The following is a 17095-nucleotide window of genomic DNA, read 5'->3' as shown; positions in this document are numbered from 1 at the left end:
TCATCGGCCGTGTCGTCAGGTGCCACTGCCCTGGTTTTCCTGGAAAGCACGTCTCTGCCACCCTTGTCCAGGTTATTGCTGACACCCGTCTCACCCCCAGCCCCGCGTGGGCCCCCCGTCCAAGAGGACAGCCACACCCAGGCGCCTCTGCATCTTCAGCAATCCTTTGCATCACCAAACCCTTTACCGAAGGACTGTCACCGCGTGGTCACATTATCAATGGAAGAGGAAGCTTCACCACAAAAACGTGACTCGATGAACATGAAATTATTACCGGCGTGGAGTACAGCTGCGAGTTAAATCACTGAATAATTCATGTAACGTTAGACATGCACGCCCCAGGCAACCACACTCCCGTAATCTCACGGGTAGATCTGATTGTTTCATTAAGTATGTTTCATTAAGATCTGCATGACTTAGCTATCCCGTTGAGCTGCATTCTGATGAAAATTAAAATACCGGATGTTTTGTTTTTCTGGGTCTGCCATGGTTACATTTTTCAGCTTGTAGACGCAGCTGCTGAATATTATCTGATATTTATAATTATGATATTATTGGTACAATAATTTTCATATTATTGGTACAAAACTGTTTGTCTATGCTGTAAGAGGCATCAAACAAAAATATACTGCAAGCAATAGTGTTTCAATCTCTGTAGTTCTGCTTTTGGTGCTTCCAGCCAATATTCAAACTAAAATAACTGCTGCATGTCTGTCTGCATGTTACTCTGTAAGGGAATATGCACAAGGTCAGCCCCACTGAACTCTGGGAAGGCTTTGAAGCACATTTCCTGTAAAGCCAACAGCTGCAGTTTGTAAGGCTGGCATGGACAGTGAGGGGGCCCTGTACTTTACATAATTTACATGAATATATTTACAGTGTACTACTTTAAGACTTTTCTTTACTCTGCAAACTGGGATTTAGTTCACACAACAAAACTTATGTTCCTTAAGTCCCACAGAGAGACAGTCCCACTGGCCATTTATGTTACATCATTGATGTTCACCTTAAGCATTACTGAATCATCACTTGCTGTTACGTTTTACTGGTATCTTAAATAAGGGTAGTAAGTTGAGATTTATTACCTCTGAGAGGAAGCTCAGACAGAACTCTCCCCACACCCAGGCCCTCTCTCATCTAAACTACAGCATTAGTTATTCATGATAATTAGTAATAATATTTATGAGTTAATACATCAGCAATGTTATGCATATACAGTATATAAAATATAATTCATTTTAACCCATCATTATTTTACTAAACCAAAAGCAGGCTATCTCTTCTGATACCCTTTGAGCCTTCAAGCAAAATGGAGCACGAGAATGTTATCTTCTGATCTTTTATGGGGGAAGGGGGTTGTCTGCCTGTCTGTCTCTCTCAGTTTTTCCCTGTTTATCTCTCTCTCCCTCTGTTTCTTTCCCAAAATTTCTCCCACTCCCTCTCTCATTCAGTCGTTCTCTGTTTCTCTCTCTCCGTTTCCCCCCCAACATTTCTCTCCCTCTCTGTCTTTCCCTGTTTCTCTTTCTCTCCCTCTCTGTTTATCTTTTCCAACATTTCTCCCACTCTCTCTCTCTCTCTCTCTCAATTTTTTTTTTCAAATTCAAATTGCTTTATTGGCATGACAAGATATTTCTTATATTGGCAAAACACGATACATATACAAAGACATTAACATATACAAGGAACACATAAACATAAATCCAGACAAATGGTGTACAGACAAATATAGGCCTATCCTAATATGCTCACTGGTTGTCCCTCTGATTATGGCAAGCTGTTACATAGTTTCCGGCTAGTCCAATGCATTTTCTGTGTTCCCCTAATAAATAGGGTAGCATTTGCTGGTATTTTAAAGTTTCAAATTCTGGGCATATTTTTATGAATTTGGGGTAGAAATTCTCCCTTATGTCTTGGTAAGTTCTACATGTTGTGAGAAAGTGTAGCTCTGTCTCCACCACTCCTTGACTGCAGTGTGAGCACAGTCTGTCCTCTCTGGACAGCCAGGTCTGCCTGTGTCGGCCTTTTTCGATGGCCAGGCTGTGCTCACTGAGTCTGTACATTGTCACGTTTTTCTGTTTGCTATCTGTCACTATGGTCAGGTAATCGGCCATGATGTATAGTCTGTTAAGGGCCAAATAGCAATTAAGTTTATTTTGGGTTTTTGTCATTTCTTTCCAATAGGTCAAATATATTTCTTTTTTGTTTCATTATAATTGTGTTTGGTCTAATTCTCTGAGCCAGGAGGATGTCACTGTCCTGGGACTGACTATTATTAGTGATGTTAGGATTTTCTTCAGTGAGTCCCAGGACTAGTTGACTAACGGGACTCTTCTTTATATTCACCGCTTGGCATTTCAGGGCTTTGTAATTATAGCAGTGGGGAGTCACTCATTTTTAAATGTTTCCAAAATTTGACGGCTCTTTTCTGAGTATTAATTAGTAGTGGATATTGGCCTAATTCTGCCCTGCATGCATTATTTGTGGTTTTCGTCTGAACCCGCAGGATACTTTTACAGAACTCTGCATGCAGGGTCTCAATTGGATGTTTGTCCCATTTCGCAAATTCGTGTTGTGTGAGTGGACTCCACACTTCACTGCCATACAGTGCAATTGGTTCAATTTGATTTGCAGATTTTGAGCCAAATGCCGATTGGAATTTCTATTTGGATTGACTTTTTAATGGCATAGAAAGCCCTTCTTTATTTCTCTTTCAATTTATTCACAGCCAAATTAAAATTTCCTGTAGAACTGATTTTTAATCCTAAATATGTGTAATTTGTAGTTTGTTCAATTTGATTTGATTCAAATGTGATGTTTATTTGGGGTACCTGATGTTTGTTGGAACACAAGAACTTTAGTTTTTGTAGGCTTTATTATCATGGCCCAGGTCTGACAGAATGACTCCAGCAGATCTACATTCTGCTGTAGACCCTCTTCTGTTGGTGACAGCAGAACCAGGTCATCTGCCTAGAGTAAAAATGTAACTTTGGCATCATATAGGGCGAGGCCAGGTGCTGTAGATTTTTCAAGTAGTGTTGCCAATTCATTTATATAAATATTAAAAAGAGTTGGTGAGATAGAAGAGCCCTGCGCCACACCACGCCCCTGGGAGAAATACTTGGTTTGTGTGCCTCCAATTTTAACTGCACATTTCTTATTTGTATACATTGATTTAATTACATCATGAGCTTTCCCCCCTACACCACTTTTCGTAGGTTTTAGGAATAGACCATCATGCCAAATGGAATCAAAAGCCTTATGAAAATCTATAAAGCAGGCAAAAATTTTCCTTTTGTTTTGGTGACCATATTTGTCAATTAGGGTGTGTAAGGTGAAAATATGATCTAACGTTCTATAATTTGGTAAGAATTCAGTTTGGCTTTTGTTCAAGACATTCTACTTCATAAGGAAATTTTTAAGTCTCTCCCTCTCTCTCTCTCTCTGCGTGTTTGGTTGCCTTCCCCTCCTCCCCTCCACAGTTCAGCACACACACTCACATATTCCACTCAGCCCGTCTGCCTGCCTGTCTTCTGCCTAACTGCTTCCAGCTGGGAGAGAGAGGAGAGAGGGAGCGAAGAGGAGAGGAAAGGGGAGGGGAGGGCCGAGAGAGAGGGGGAGGAGGAGAGAAGAGGGGTTAGAGAGAGGGGGGGAGGGGAGGAGAGACAGGGAGCAGAGAAGGGAGGGGAGGGGTTAGAGAGAGGGGGAGGAGAGGGGAGGAGTCAGAGAGGATCACATGAGCAGGGACATGTTTACAAACGGAGCAGCAGCAGCGCTGCACTCGGGCCCACGGTCAGGAGCCTGGTGCGAGACGACAGGGAGGAGAGGACTGTAGCACTGCTGCTGGGACCAGAGCGGGATCCTGCGCCTCTCCCTCTTCAGACGGGACGGGGCAGACAGAGCCCCCCCACGCCGGGGCGCTCAGAGCAGACAGAGCCCCCCCCACGCCGCAGCGCGAGCCGCCCGACCCCCCCCCCCCCCGACCCACTCCTTTGTTCGCCACTCTCGCAGACGGCGGGGATTTCCGCGGTGAAATACGGCGACGCTCGCTAACCGGCTGCCGAGCGGAACATCGCAGGACCACAGGGCATCGGCGGCAGGGGACGAACGCGCTGGAGGAAGACAAAGCAGCGACGTCTCACTGAGGAAAAACACCGCGCTGTGTGTTCATCCCTCAGGAAGGGCTCACCCACGTCCTCAGGCCGGGGCTGGCTTTACTGACTGCAGCTGGTCTGCCGCCCGTGCGTTTCGTTTGTGTATCTTTGATACAAGGACATAGCTACTGTGACAATATGTGATCTTGTTCCTGCTCGGCAGTACCTACATCAACACAAGCAGTACCCAGCCTCGGGCACTGACTGAGTGATGCACCCTGGCTGTTTTTGCCAATCCTTTCGCTGTTATTCGTGCATAAATTTGCATTTACAAAAGAGCAGGCACCAAGTTCTGATCCCTCGTTGGCTTAAAATTGAGGACCGAGCGCATTTAAAATCCGTATTTCACAGAGGCACTGGAGCCAGGAGAAGCTCAGACCCTGCTTCGGTACGGACGTTTTACTGTGCGTCGCTGGGAGCGACCGACCTCCAGGACTGAGCGTGGATGTTGAGGAAGCTGCCCAGAAAGGGTCTAACTCCCGCTGAACAGGCTGCCTGCTCCTCTGGCCTGTCACCCCACACCCACCCCACGCCCCCATCCTGAGGACGACTGCCACGGGCACCAGCTTCCTGACCTGGCTGTGAATTTTTGGCCTTCTCTTTATGCAGCTACTCCAGTGGTGCAATGGTGAGTAGAAATGATAAAATCCCACCGGCGAACTCCATTCTGTTCACACTTTCCTCTCGTCAGAAACTCAGTATGAGACCTGTTCTTCAGCCTCTCTGAGGCTGACTGAGTAAAACTAAAAATTCAGTAAATCACAAGCTGCTAAAATTAAGCGCAAATTCATTCCACTCTTACATGCCTTGTATGACCACAACTCAGACCAGTAAACATCTATGCTTCAAGCTTCACCTGTTGATCTTGATTTATAAATCTCAACTTCGTCGTACATTCTAATTATGCATTTCTCATTTACTTGGCAGGCATACTTTATAATCCAGGTTATATATACTTGTGTATTTTGTATGTTTTCTGCAATATTTCACAGTAGCCATTTGGATTGAGAACCGGCAATACTTTTTTTCACCAATGCCTTGGCCAGGATTTGAACCAGCAACCCCCCGATTATAAGCCTACTTTGCACCGTGGCAAAGCACTGCCTTTATGCAGCAAGCTGAAATTTCACGTTTATTCCCTCCAAAAACGGCCAAAATGGTTTGCGCCTGTGGTTCTTCCTCTGTAGACTGACCCGGCCCTGAAGTAACGTGGACTGGGTGTACTCTCCCCCTCTGGGTGTACTTTTGGCAGAGTAGAGCAGGACGGTCAGAGGTAGCGGTGCTGCTATCACATGTGTTTGTATTGTGCTCGGCTAATTTCACTGGGCTCTGTGGGAACAGGGGGGCGGAGCCACAGACAGACACACGCTGTGCTTCATCCCCCAGGTGTTTGCACACAGCTCCATGATAAATATTGTGCCTGTAAACATGGATCTCCTTCCACGTGGCCCGTATTAATGACCACAGGCCTGTGGATCTGTATGGTGTTGGATGTCCCTCTTCTCTTCCATCCCACCCTCCTGGACAGCAGAGCCTGTATTTGTATATGAAGCTCATTACTTTTAACATATCTAGCAGCATTCGTTTTTTCCTATCATTTTTTCATTAATGTTTTTCTAGTTAGAAGTGGTTAAAACCCTTCTCTCTGGTTATGACATTTTCCAGGATTTTGTTATTTAAAAAATGACAATGAATCGGGGCTATCTACTGCAACTACAGCTGTGTGGATGTCAGAAATAAATAAAAAATAGAAAGACACAAGTGCATATGTTAAGGTATTACATTTTAGCACCGCTTGTTTTTGCCATATTAGTAACAGTATTGTAATGTACCTTGGTTTTTGCATATTTGAGAATATGCAAATAGCTAACACCCGTCATGCTATTTCAGGTTAATCTCCTTGTTTTCTGCCTTAGAGCTCTCTCTGTTCAGTTTGAGAAGCACATGACTGCATGTATAACCAATGTGAGGCTCATTACACTCCGCATTGACCTTCACGTTCCTGGCATAAGGGGGTTCAAGTCTTCCCTGGGCCCAATTTTATAGAAAGTAGAAGCAATATTTTAGGACACTCTCACCATACACATGATCTGTAACTTAAGTCCTAAATTTACAGTATTTTTTTTCTTGCTGTAAATACTGGGTCTTATATGAGCGTTTTGACAATGTTCAGTCCCCGACATTGCCATAACATTTCTTTCTGCATCTAAAAGTCCTTTTATTTTTAACCGTTTTGTGACAAAATACCAAGGTAAGAATATAACAACCACTTGGCAATGTCAAACAAGCTGAGTCTAGATACCAATGTTAAATCACAATGTCTAAAAAGCCTTCAAGCCCTCTACGACTAGAGGGTGACCATCAGATTCCTGCATCATGCTGAATTCATCATTTAAAAAGCTTTCATTTTCAACCTGCAACCTCATACCATCGTTTGAGTAGTTACACTTGCAACGTGTGTGCAACCATAACACAACTAAAATTGCCACAGGGAAGGTGTGATGTGCCGTTCCACCGTAGACCAGCCTAAGCTGGTCAAGCTGGTTTAAGCCGTGTTTGTGACTCTTTTAGCTGGTTAACCAGTTGTTCACCAGCTGAACACCTTATATAGTCTGCTAGCCCACCAGTTGACCACCAGCTCACTCCACCGACTTAACCAGTTTTGTCCAGCTAGAGACCAGCTTTGACCAGCAACAGACTAGTTATGACCAGCGAGAAGTGTCAAAAACAAAGCTTAAACCATTGTAAGATGGTTTAAGATGGTTTAAGCTTTGTTTCTGACAAATGTTCATTTGTCATGTTCAGCAGGGGTGAATGTTAACAAACACTGATGCAGAAATAAATAGGCTCTGAGTCAGCATGCAAGCACTACTTTGTTAAATGAAGTACACACCTACCGGGCTTCAAAAACCTGCTATCTTGCTTAGCATTCAAAACACTTGGAGTAGAAAGGCGATTTGGCCTCTCTGCTGAAAATTCCAGCTAAGACCAACTGGGATTCTAAGCTGGTTTTAGCTGGTTATAACTGGAATGTGGTTGGTCAAAGCTGGTTAAAGCTGATTAAAGCTGGTTAAACTGGAGAGTAAACTGGAGGCCAGACTGGAGGACAAGCTGACTATAGGCTGGTCAGCTGGTGAACAGCTGATGAACCAGTGTCAAAAACACATCTTAAACCAATGACCAGTTTAGGCTGGTTTAAATGGGGATTTTCAGCAGGGTTGGCTAGCAATCTGTCTAAGCTAAATATCTAGGTCGCAGTAATTATACGTATATTTGAAAATGTAATCCCTACGGATCGTCGTGTCCCATCCAAGTCTCAGAGCAGAGATGTAGGCTTACACATGGTTCCACACTGCCTCAAGTTATCATAACTAAAGATAATATACCTAATAATATTACTCCGACCTTATCAATACACATGTCCTACCCAAACTACTAAATTAATTTAAGTAGGAGTTTAAAAAGAACAAGAATACTTACCTTCACGAAATGTCTGCTAGCAAACAGCTGTGTATAAAAAGCTGCGCATTGGCATCTTCAGGATCAGTACCTGATTCAGGTTTTAACATGTATGGCTGAATCTGTCCAGATGTTCCCAACCCCCGTGTCATATACACGGCTGTGTGACATTATGCTGATTTGTAGTTTGAATCAAGCCGGTACGTTTATAGTCTGACCATTCTCATAAAGGAGCAACAAACATGTCATTGTCGTTGACTACAGATATGTCTTTCAGAACCAGGACCACTGTAGCCTACTTTAATAAGTAAATGAGCACTTGATGACCTGCTTAAATGGGGCTTCTGGTGAGGAGGTGATATGAGATTCTGGTCCGCAGTGAGTCTCTGACCCCGTATACCCCTGGCAATAGCATTGCTTTTGCGACGAGGTCTGTGCACACACAGATGGACTGATGTCGGCGCAGACGTAAACGCATGCAAATGCTTTGGAATCCGCGTGCAACGGGATCTAGCAAAACCGCCGCCCGAGGGTGCCGGTGGCTCTTTGTGTCTGGCGCGTTTGGCGCCCGAGCGTAAACGCGTCAGGCAGTCAGCCGACAAGCTTTGAACCGGACCTGCGTTCGCCTGCGCCACGGGACAGCAAAATCGGAACGCTGTGTGCACACACAGGGGTACAGGGGACAGATGCAAGACTGGAACGCCGCTTTAAACAGCGGCTTGTAAAAGGAGTCTCCGTTCTCTGTGGAATGAGTCGCAACCGAATATGTTTACTGACTACGAGCCGATGGCGCGACAGCCGCACGCACCGAGCTATTAGAGAGGTCGTGTTGGGTGAAAATGAGAACATCATGACACGTACGCAGAACCGAACCCGCTTTAATGAAGGTCCCAGAATTCGATCCAGGAGGACAGTGTTCAGGCGGAAATGCAGCACACGGGGCACGTGATGAGGCTGCAGAACAGACCATTGTTACCGTGACAATAGCCAGGCTCACGGGGCCCATTCTTTACGGTTCCCGTTAATCCAGAGCAGTGGGTCATTCAATCGGGACGGCCGCTGAGAAACATGCGGGAGAGATCGCCACCTTGCCCGGCGCATTCCTCCACACGGAGTCCGCTACTCGCTTAAGCATGACACGCCCGGTCCGTCGGCACCCTCGGCTTCGACCTGACGATGCCGCACGCAAACAGAAGTCTCTTCCGAGGTAAGATTTTGTGAGCTACGAGTTCTGTGTGACGGACGGAGAAACTGGCTTTGAAGCTTGTTAGCGCGTCGGATCTTTATCAAACACATCTCGACTTCAAGGCCAGCGATCTCCGTTACTGGGTTGCGTGTGGAAACCACGCGGGTGTCTGAGGTCAGGTCTGAGGGGATCAGTCACGATGTGACCTGTGGGCCCTGTGTGCTCTTTCTGAACACGTCGCTTTCTGTCATCTCACTCAGGAAGTGCGCGTGCTTCAATCGATTATGTGTCTTTCCTGGGGGGAAAGCCTCACATCAAAGTAGCAGCGTTGACTTTTTCAAAAAATTTGGCGGCTGGAAAAAGAGTACAATTCGACACACAAACACACATATATAGCCTGGGTATCTAAGGTCAAAATTACGGCATAGCCATGGGTTATTTTTAGTGCGACACTATCTAATATCTATCTGTCTGAAGATAAGATCCGCAACATTGGCTCTCACCAAGCGATGACAGATTATGCGCCAGCTCGCCCAGCAACACGCAGGTGATGCCAGTACATCCTTGAAAAGATATTATCTCCCTTCTTATACTGTGGGTCAGATTAACCGCTGACAGAAGGCATGCTGATGCAACCCTTTCCTTTGCAAATTTGGTCAATGTGTCGCCAGTGTACCCGGGAGCACCTTGGTGTTGTCTCAGTGTGACACAGAAAGCTTCACACTCTCTGAAAGTACCTCAGAAAGAGGCTCCATCAGGGTAAAAAGGCCCAGCAACGGCAGAAACGTGCCTTGTGTTTCACACAAAAAGAGCGGTAAATATAACGCTAGTTTGTTGCGTGATTACTATGGTGGGTCTTTGTAGGCCATTGTTGTTACGTGCTGAAGCTTGTGACAAGCCATTATATCATTAAGCATGAGGCTACATTCGGAATATTCTGAATATTTCCTCAACTGAAAATAATCCCTTGGTCTGGAATGGTTTCATAATGGGTTGGCCTTAATATCTCATAAAGATGTAAGGATTTTAAGAGGACGATTAGCAGGCTGTAGGAATGTGTGGGTCGTCTGTATCAGTGCTGCTGTGTGAGCACTGAAGCTGGACAGGAGGGTCACAGGCCTTTCCAGTGCAGTCTGGGACTGGCTGCTTTTCCCACTGGTCTCCCACTGGTATGTAGGCCTATGGCAATGGACTCTGGATAAGTGGAAACCACTTCTTAGAAGGTTATGTTTATCATAGGGGTGTGGCCTCCTTCCACGGTCAGCTTCTTCTTCTTCTTAACAAAAAATAAAATAATAATAATAATATTTTTCAATGTCCAAACATGGTCCTAACGCTTGTCTGCGTTGGTGAACATGGAAATGTTAAGGGCGTCAAGAGTTCGGTCACGGACGCGCGCGGTATGTACAGGCTGGCGGAATGCTTAGCATGCGACCGATCGGGTTTGGTCCCCACCTGGTCCCGAGTTGTTCTTGTGTTACATCGTCCCGGGGCAGCGCGAGGACACGGCGGAGCGGAGGATCTGCGATGTGCGTGCGCACGCGAACCGAGGACAACCCGGCGCACATCTGACCGCACGCCTGAGCTCCGTTAGCGTCGCGCGGAGCTTATCGCAATATATGTCTATACCGTATTTATACGGTAGGACGGAGTGTAGCCCAGTGGGTAAGGAACTAGACTTGTAACCGAAAGGTCGTAGGTTCGATTCCCGGGTAGGACACTGCCGTTGTACCCTTGAGCAAGGTACTTAACCGAAATTGCTTCAGTATATATCCAGCTGTATAAATGGATACAATGTAAAATGCTATGTAAAAAAAGTTGTGTAAGTCGCTCTGGATAAGAGCGTCTGCTAAATGCCTGTAATGTAATGTAATGTAATATGGAACTTTGGGGAGTGGCGGCACGGTGGTGCAGTGAATAGCACTGTCGCCTCACAGCAAGAAGGTTGTGGGTTCGAATCTCGGCTTGGGGCCTTTCTGTGTGGAGTGTACCTGTTCTCCCTGTGTTCGCGGGGGGGTTTCCTCCGGGTACTCCGGTTTCCTCCCACAGTCCAAAGACATGCAGGTAGGGTAATTGGAGAGTCTAAATTGCCCATAGGTATAAGTGTGTGAGTGAATGAATGAATGGTGCCCTAAGATAGATTGGCAGCCTGCCCAGGGTGTATTCCTGCCTCTTGCCTAATGCACACTGGGATAGGCTCCAGCACCCCCCCGTGACCCTGACCGTAATAAGCGGGTATAGAAAATGGACGGATGGATAACTTTGGGGAGTTATTTAGAAAATATAAAGATAAATGTATTTCACAGTAACCAATTTATTTCAGTTAAATTTTCACTCCTGGGTGACGCCAGTCCCAGTTGTGTATCATTGGGCTGGGCTGCCAGCTGCTGATGATGCTGGAACGGTCCGAATTCTATACCAGACTGGCCCCATCCACAGACAGGAACAGTATCTGAACAGGATGGACTACCCAGCATCCCTGCAATTCATTTTTGAAAAAAAAGGAGCAATATCTTAAATTGGCAGCCATTTTTAATGTTCTCTTTTCCCACAGGATGTCTATGCAGCCTAGTGTTGCAGAGATCCAAAGAGCTGTGTAAAGTAACTTCCGGAGAGATGTACCACCTGCCGTTCAATGTGTACATCATCGTGCCGGCCATCGGCCTCTTCATCTTCCTGCTGTTCATGATACTCTGCTACCTGTCCAGGTGAGGCGAAACACTTAAAGCTTGTAACACATGTACAAATCTTACAAGCGTTCAGCGAGAGCCACATATCCTGAGATAAAAGGCCTTCATTATTGCAGTGAAATTCCTTGAAGCACGGCCCCATTCTTAGAAAGCGATGAAAGCACAGCCCGTTGAGCCAATGAAGACGGACCCTCGGGTCATTCACACAGCTCCCTGTGAGGATTAGTGCATCACCATGGGAACTGCACATGTCCACATGCGTTGCCAAGGAGCTCTCTGGACTGTTTTTTTTTTTTTTCCAGGTTGAGACAACGTGGCGCAAGGGAGCAGTATGGATATAACGAGGTAGTGTCACATGATCAAATGAGAGGCACTGTTGCATTATGGGCTTTGTGACATCCAGTGCTTTTGTTGACAACTATTGACAGTTAACAAGTTTCACCTGAATAGTGTTTTATTAATTACTGAAATGTCCCATGACCTTGCTTCTCATATTGACATTGAAACAAATGCACAGAAACACTTGGATGTATAAGTGTAATTGCACAACATCTGTGCATGCTGAGTAAAGACATGCTGAATGTGCATTTTCCTATTTAGACATATTTAATGCAGTAATTCCTCTGTCTAATAAAAAAATGTACTTTCCCCCTGCAGGTTGTTCTAAAAGGAAAAAAACTGAGCCTTCTTGGAGTAAGTTACATTAATTCTGGCCTAATTTGTGATTTTTTAAATAATTTTGTTTGTGCTGTAGTAGTAATTATTTTAGTAGTGTCATTACATGCCCAGGCTAAACAGAATACTCTCAACAGTCAAAGGCTTCCACTCAATGGCATTGAATGTTTCAAACTGGACTCTCTGTACACTGTTATTATCAATCAATCAATCAATCAATAATCAACCAAACAATTATTTATATTTATTATCCCAGGTGGGAAATTAGCTTTACAGGTGGGTTAAAAAGATACACAGCACACTGACCATGTGACCTGGTGTAATATGACCAGTGTGTGAGCTCTTATAGAAGACACACAGCGAGACTGACCATGTGACCCGGTGGAATATGACCAGTGTTTGAGCTCTTATAGAAGATACATGGCACACTGACCATGTGACCTGGTGTAATGTGACCAGTGTTTGAGCTTTTATCCTAAATGGACTGCATTTATATGGTAAATGGACTGCATTTATATAGCGCTTTTATCCAAAGCACTTTACAATTGATGCCTCTCATTCGCCAGAGCAGTTAGGGGTTAGGTGTCTTGCTCAAGGACACTTCGGCACGCCCAGGGCGGGGTTTGAACCGGCAACCCTCCGACTGCCAGACAATCGGTCTTACCTCCTGAGCTATGTCGCCCCATCCTAAAGATAAGTCTATTCACTCTAATCTCAGAAATGAAGAGATCATTAACACAACACCCACTGACAAACGTATACATACAAGTAAGAGTTATTACTAAAAACTGAGGGGATTGAGCATGGGGATAAAGTGTGTGTGTTCGCTGTGAAAGTGTGTCTGTAATCAACACTGTGTGTTCCCTCTGAAAATGTGTCTGTAATCATCACTGAGTGTGTTCCCTCTGATAGTTTGTCTGTAATCAGACTGTGTGTTGCCTCTAAAAGTGTGTCTGTAATCAGCACTGTGTGTTCGCTCTGATAGTTTGTCTGTAATCAGCCTGTGTGTTCCCTCTAAAAGTGTCTGTAATCAGCACTGAGTGTGTTCCCTCTGAAAGTGTCTGTAATCAGACTGTGTGTGTTCCCTCTGAAAGTGTGTCTGTAATCAGCACTGAGTGTGTTCCCTCTGAAAGTGTGTCTGTAATCAGCCTGTGTGTTCCCTCTAAAAGTGTCTGTAATCAGCACTGAGTTTGTTCCCTCTGATAGTGTCTGTAATCAGACTGTGTGTGTTCCCTCTGAAAGTGTGTCTGTAATCAGCACAGTGTGTGTTCCTGTGGAAGTGTGTCTGTAATCAGGACAGTGTGTGTTACTGTGGGTAAAGCAGGCTTTTCTATTCGCAGCAAACCTGTGCCGTGTGCCTGGATGAGTTCCGCAGCAGGGAGGAGCTGGGAGTGTGTCCCTGCTCTCACGCCTTTCACAAGAAGTGAGTCCCTCTGCCTGCCAAACAAACTGATGCTCAAGACTCCCTGCTGGACAGGGTCTAACAACACACACACACACACACACACACGCACGCACGCACGCACGCACGCACACACACGCACACACACACACGCACACACACACGCACGCACGCACGCACACACACGCACGCACACACACACACACACGCACACACACACACGCACACACGCACACACATGCACGCACGCACGCACACACATGCACGCACACACTCACACACACACATGCACGCACACACACACACACGCACGCACACACATGCACGCACACACTCACACATACACATGCACACACATACACACACACAGACACATACACACATACATTCTTTAATGCATGGAACTAAATCAGGGCACCAGAATTCTAAAAAGAAATAACTCACAGAGAGACAAAGCCTGCCGGTCCTGCGGTCTGTGTATCACAATTGCGCTGTAAGCTAGTACAGACAAGCCATCCACATCATTTAAAGGTCTGTGAATCAGACACTGAGAAAGGCTTTCAATTCTGGGATAATTAACTCTTGTGCATTGTTAGTGTCTCTCTCTCCTGGGCAGTGTTAATGCCTCTCTCTCCAGGGCAGTATTAATGTCTCTCTCTCTCCTGGCCAGTGTTAATGTCTCTCTCTCCTGTACAGTGTTAATGTCTCTCTCTCTCCTGTGCAGTGTTAATGTCTGTCTCTGCATGGCCAGTGTTAATGTCTCTCTCTCTCCTGGCCAGTGTTAATGTCTCTCTCTCCTGTGCAGTGTTAATGCCTCTCTCTCCTGTACAGTGTTAATGTCTCTCTCTCTCCTGTGCAGTGTTAATGTCTCTCTCTCTTTGCAGGTGTTTGGTGAAATGGCTGGAGATCCGGAGCGTCTGCCCCATGTGTAACAAGCCCGTCTGCAGACTGCCGCCGGACCCCCCTCAGGGGGCCGAGGGCCCCCCGAACCCGCAGGAGGTGTGAGGGTCGGGGGGTGCCGTCCCGTGGAGGGCTCTCTACCTTCGGTTCAAGACACTTCCAAAACCGCAGGACCCTAAACTCTCCTCTCCCCCAGGCCTAGCGTCTCAGAGGACCACGGTCATCAGAAATCAGCCTCAAAGGGAATGTGGGAGATGCGTACCAGGGCTTATGTCCTTAAGCACAGCACATAAACACTTACAGAGGCAACGCAGGAGACAGAAGACTGCTTCAATCAGCCAAATGCATCCTGGGACCCGTCCTGGATGGGATGGACATTACCGGCACACAACCCAGTCCTTGCCCCAGTTCGCTCACTGACTGACCGAAGCAAACGGAGTCTCTTCCAGTGATCCTGCCACATGCCAATCAAAGGTAAAGGGGTGTGTCCAGGCAACCGGCAGGTTTCAGAATCCACTAGTCACTGTATAATCCTGATAGCACCTGCGTTACGTCTGAACGGTTATTTTATATCACGGCTTGCTTTAAATAAAGTGTAAGGTATTGGTGGTACAAATCAAAATGCTGCTTTTTTCCTTCTGATGATTTCTCCAAAACTCCCAGACCAATAACCTCACAACTGTGTCATTAATAAAACAGAACAGATTTAAATCGACCTGACGCAGTAATAAAGCTGATTTGCATTAAAATCAGAGAACTGGCTCCCTAATACAACATGGAAGCAAGTTAATAATAATCTTATAATCCCACGTTACTTCTGGTTGCACAATAAATTAGCCAGTACGGATTTGATGACATCATCTCAATAAAAATAAAACATAAAAAAACACATATATAGACAAGCATAGATTGAGAATTTAAACCTTTTTTTAATACGGAAGAGACCGCAATTGTCCGGCGCAGAATCAAAACCGTGCTGATAACTTTGAGTCTTACGTAAACGTAATGCAGAATCCAGGTCTGCTGTACTCCGGTTCCTGCGTTGCGTAAGAGCCGATCTTTAAAATCCTGCCGTCTTTCATACGCGTATTTGAACCGTCTGCAAAGCGTTTTGCACGGTCCTGTGTTGCTTTTTCTTTTTTAGCGTGCGCTCTGATATGACCTTTGCCAGGCTTAATGGCCCTTCTGTTTATAACGCTGTGTTGGGGAAACAGCAGGGGTTCTTAAGGAAATGCGCTTTAAGGACGATGCTGCAGAAGTATGGGGTGGAGAGGTCAGTTGCTCACGCTTTTTGCGTCTGGGCAACAGGAATTTCTGAAATGTATGCAGGCCCAAGAGTGAGAGTGGCACAATAATCTAATGCAACTTTCACAGGAATCTTTAGTTTAGGGGCCATTGTTCTTCACATTTCATTGCATTGCATAACACATGCAAAATTGTTTTTGAAGTTTTCAGTGAATTTGTTCATTTCTGGGAATGTTTGAACGTTGGCCCATGTTTTGTTGTTGACGATATATGTAAACCGGCACTCGTAAGATCTTATCTGATTGGTTTCACTTGTGAAAATAAAATTGTGATTTCAAGCTTTTTTTCAAGTGTACAAATAAGCCAGACAAGCAAGTTTGCAGTTTTCCTAATCCTTGAATGTTTTATAATGCGATCTGCACCTAAATATAAATATAGAACCTGATGTTTTGAGGCACAGTGTGAAACTAATTCTGTTTCCGAACTCAAAGAAAGGTGCTTGTGGAAACTTTCCCGGAGAGTTGGATTGTGTTTGCTCACATGAGAATTCTGAATGTTGATGTGGTTTTCTGCATACTTCTCAAAATTCTATTTTACACCTATGTTTGCTTAATCAATATGACTCCCCTCTTAATTATTTTACTGAAGGACAGAACCTACTGTTTGAGGCAGATGGTCATTGGATAGGGCTGGAACTGCGTCTCACCAGGGTTGGAAGTGACTCTTATAGATCTGGTTTTTTAAGCAACATTTTGCTTCCCCAGAATGACAGGAGTGGTGTTGACTAAGGACTTGTGAGGGAAGAAAGAGGAGATCGAATGTCTGCTGTTGCTCTGACTCGTGAGACATTTGTTGTTTTGCCAAACAGGTTTGGGCAGATTGGCGCTACCGTACGAGGCCAGCTACTGGTCACAGCCCTGAGTTTGGGCCGATCAGAGCTACCGTACGAGGCCAGCTACGGGTCACACCCCTCATTACGGGAACTTTTAGTCCGGAAACATCTTAGGAATGTGCCAAAAGACAGACTACTTTATATCTGGTGGAGAAAAAAGAAGATCAATAAAATGGCAGCCATCAGTTGGAAATGTAACGTGTCTGAGCTTTTCTAAAAGTGTCCGTAATTGTTATACCACCCACATAAAGTAAAAGAATAAAACCTTTTGAAAAACTGCCTGTGTACCTTTTTTTAACAAGTGTGTTTAAGGTTTTGGGAGGTAAGCTTCGACGTACGCTGCAGTTATTTTTTAAGCCATGTGGCTTGTCTACCGTTTTGACTCAGTATGGCAAGGACACCTCCTGTGCACTGTCTTCCACAACAGGGGTTGCCCAAAGCAGAACAGTGATTTGCTCTTTTTGAAAGAGTTTTCCTGCGGGGGGTTTTCTGTAT

General features: G+C 45.3%; 1 protein-coding gene across 2 annotated transcripts; it reads left to right on the top strand.

Moving 5' to 3' along the window:
• Positions 1 to 3737: 3737 nt before the first annotated feature.
• Positions 3738 to 16877, top strand: LOC135244813 (RING finger protein 122-like). Of its 2 annotated transcripts, none has more exons than XM_064317394.1 (6): positions 3738 to 4779; positions 11351 to 11504; positions 11789 to 11831; positions 12144 to 12179; positions 13502 to 13584; positions 14448 to 16877. In XM_064317394.1, exons 1-6 carry the CDS (start codon positions 4755 to 4757, stop codon positions 14566 to 14568), a joined length of 462 nt encoding a protein of 153 aa, XP_064173464.1. In that variant the 5' UTR covers positions 3738 to 4754; the 3' UTR covers positions 14569 to 16877. The 2 variants fall into 2 exon arrangements, with proteins under 2 accessions (XP_064173464.1, XP_064173463.1); XM_064317393.1 differs by lacking the exon at positions 3738 to 4779 and adding an exon at positions 8099 to 8817.
• Positions 16878 to 17095: the final 218 nt, after the last annotated feature.

Source organism: Anguilla rostrata, chromosome 18 (genome assembly GCF_018555375.3).
Source record: "Anguilla rostrata isolate EN2019 chromosome 18, ASM1855537v3, whole genome shotgun sequence".
Taxonomy (NCBI): Eukaryota; Metazoa; Chordata; class Actinopteri; order Anguilliformes; family Anguillidae; genus Anguilla; species Anguilla rostrata.
The sequence above is the reverse complement of the archived record's forward strand: the minus strand, read 5'-3'. Positions and strand labels throughout refer to the sequence as shown.

Bases quoted from the DNA above. Each gene is read 5' to 3' on its own strand.
- LOC135244813 (XM_064317393.1), top strand. From the start codon at position 8,787: ATGCCGCACGCAAACAGAAGTCTCTTCCGAG. The intron at 8,818-11,350 runs GTAAGATTTTGT...CTTTTCCCACAG, and splicing joins AAACAGAAGTCTCTTCCGAG to GATGTCTATGCAGCCTAGTG. The intron at 11,832-12,143 runs GTAGTGTCACAT...TTCCCCCTGCAG, and splicing joins AGCAGTATGGATATAACGAG to GTTGTTCTAAAAGGAAAAAA.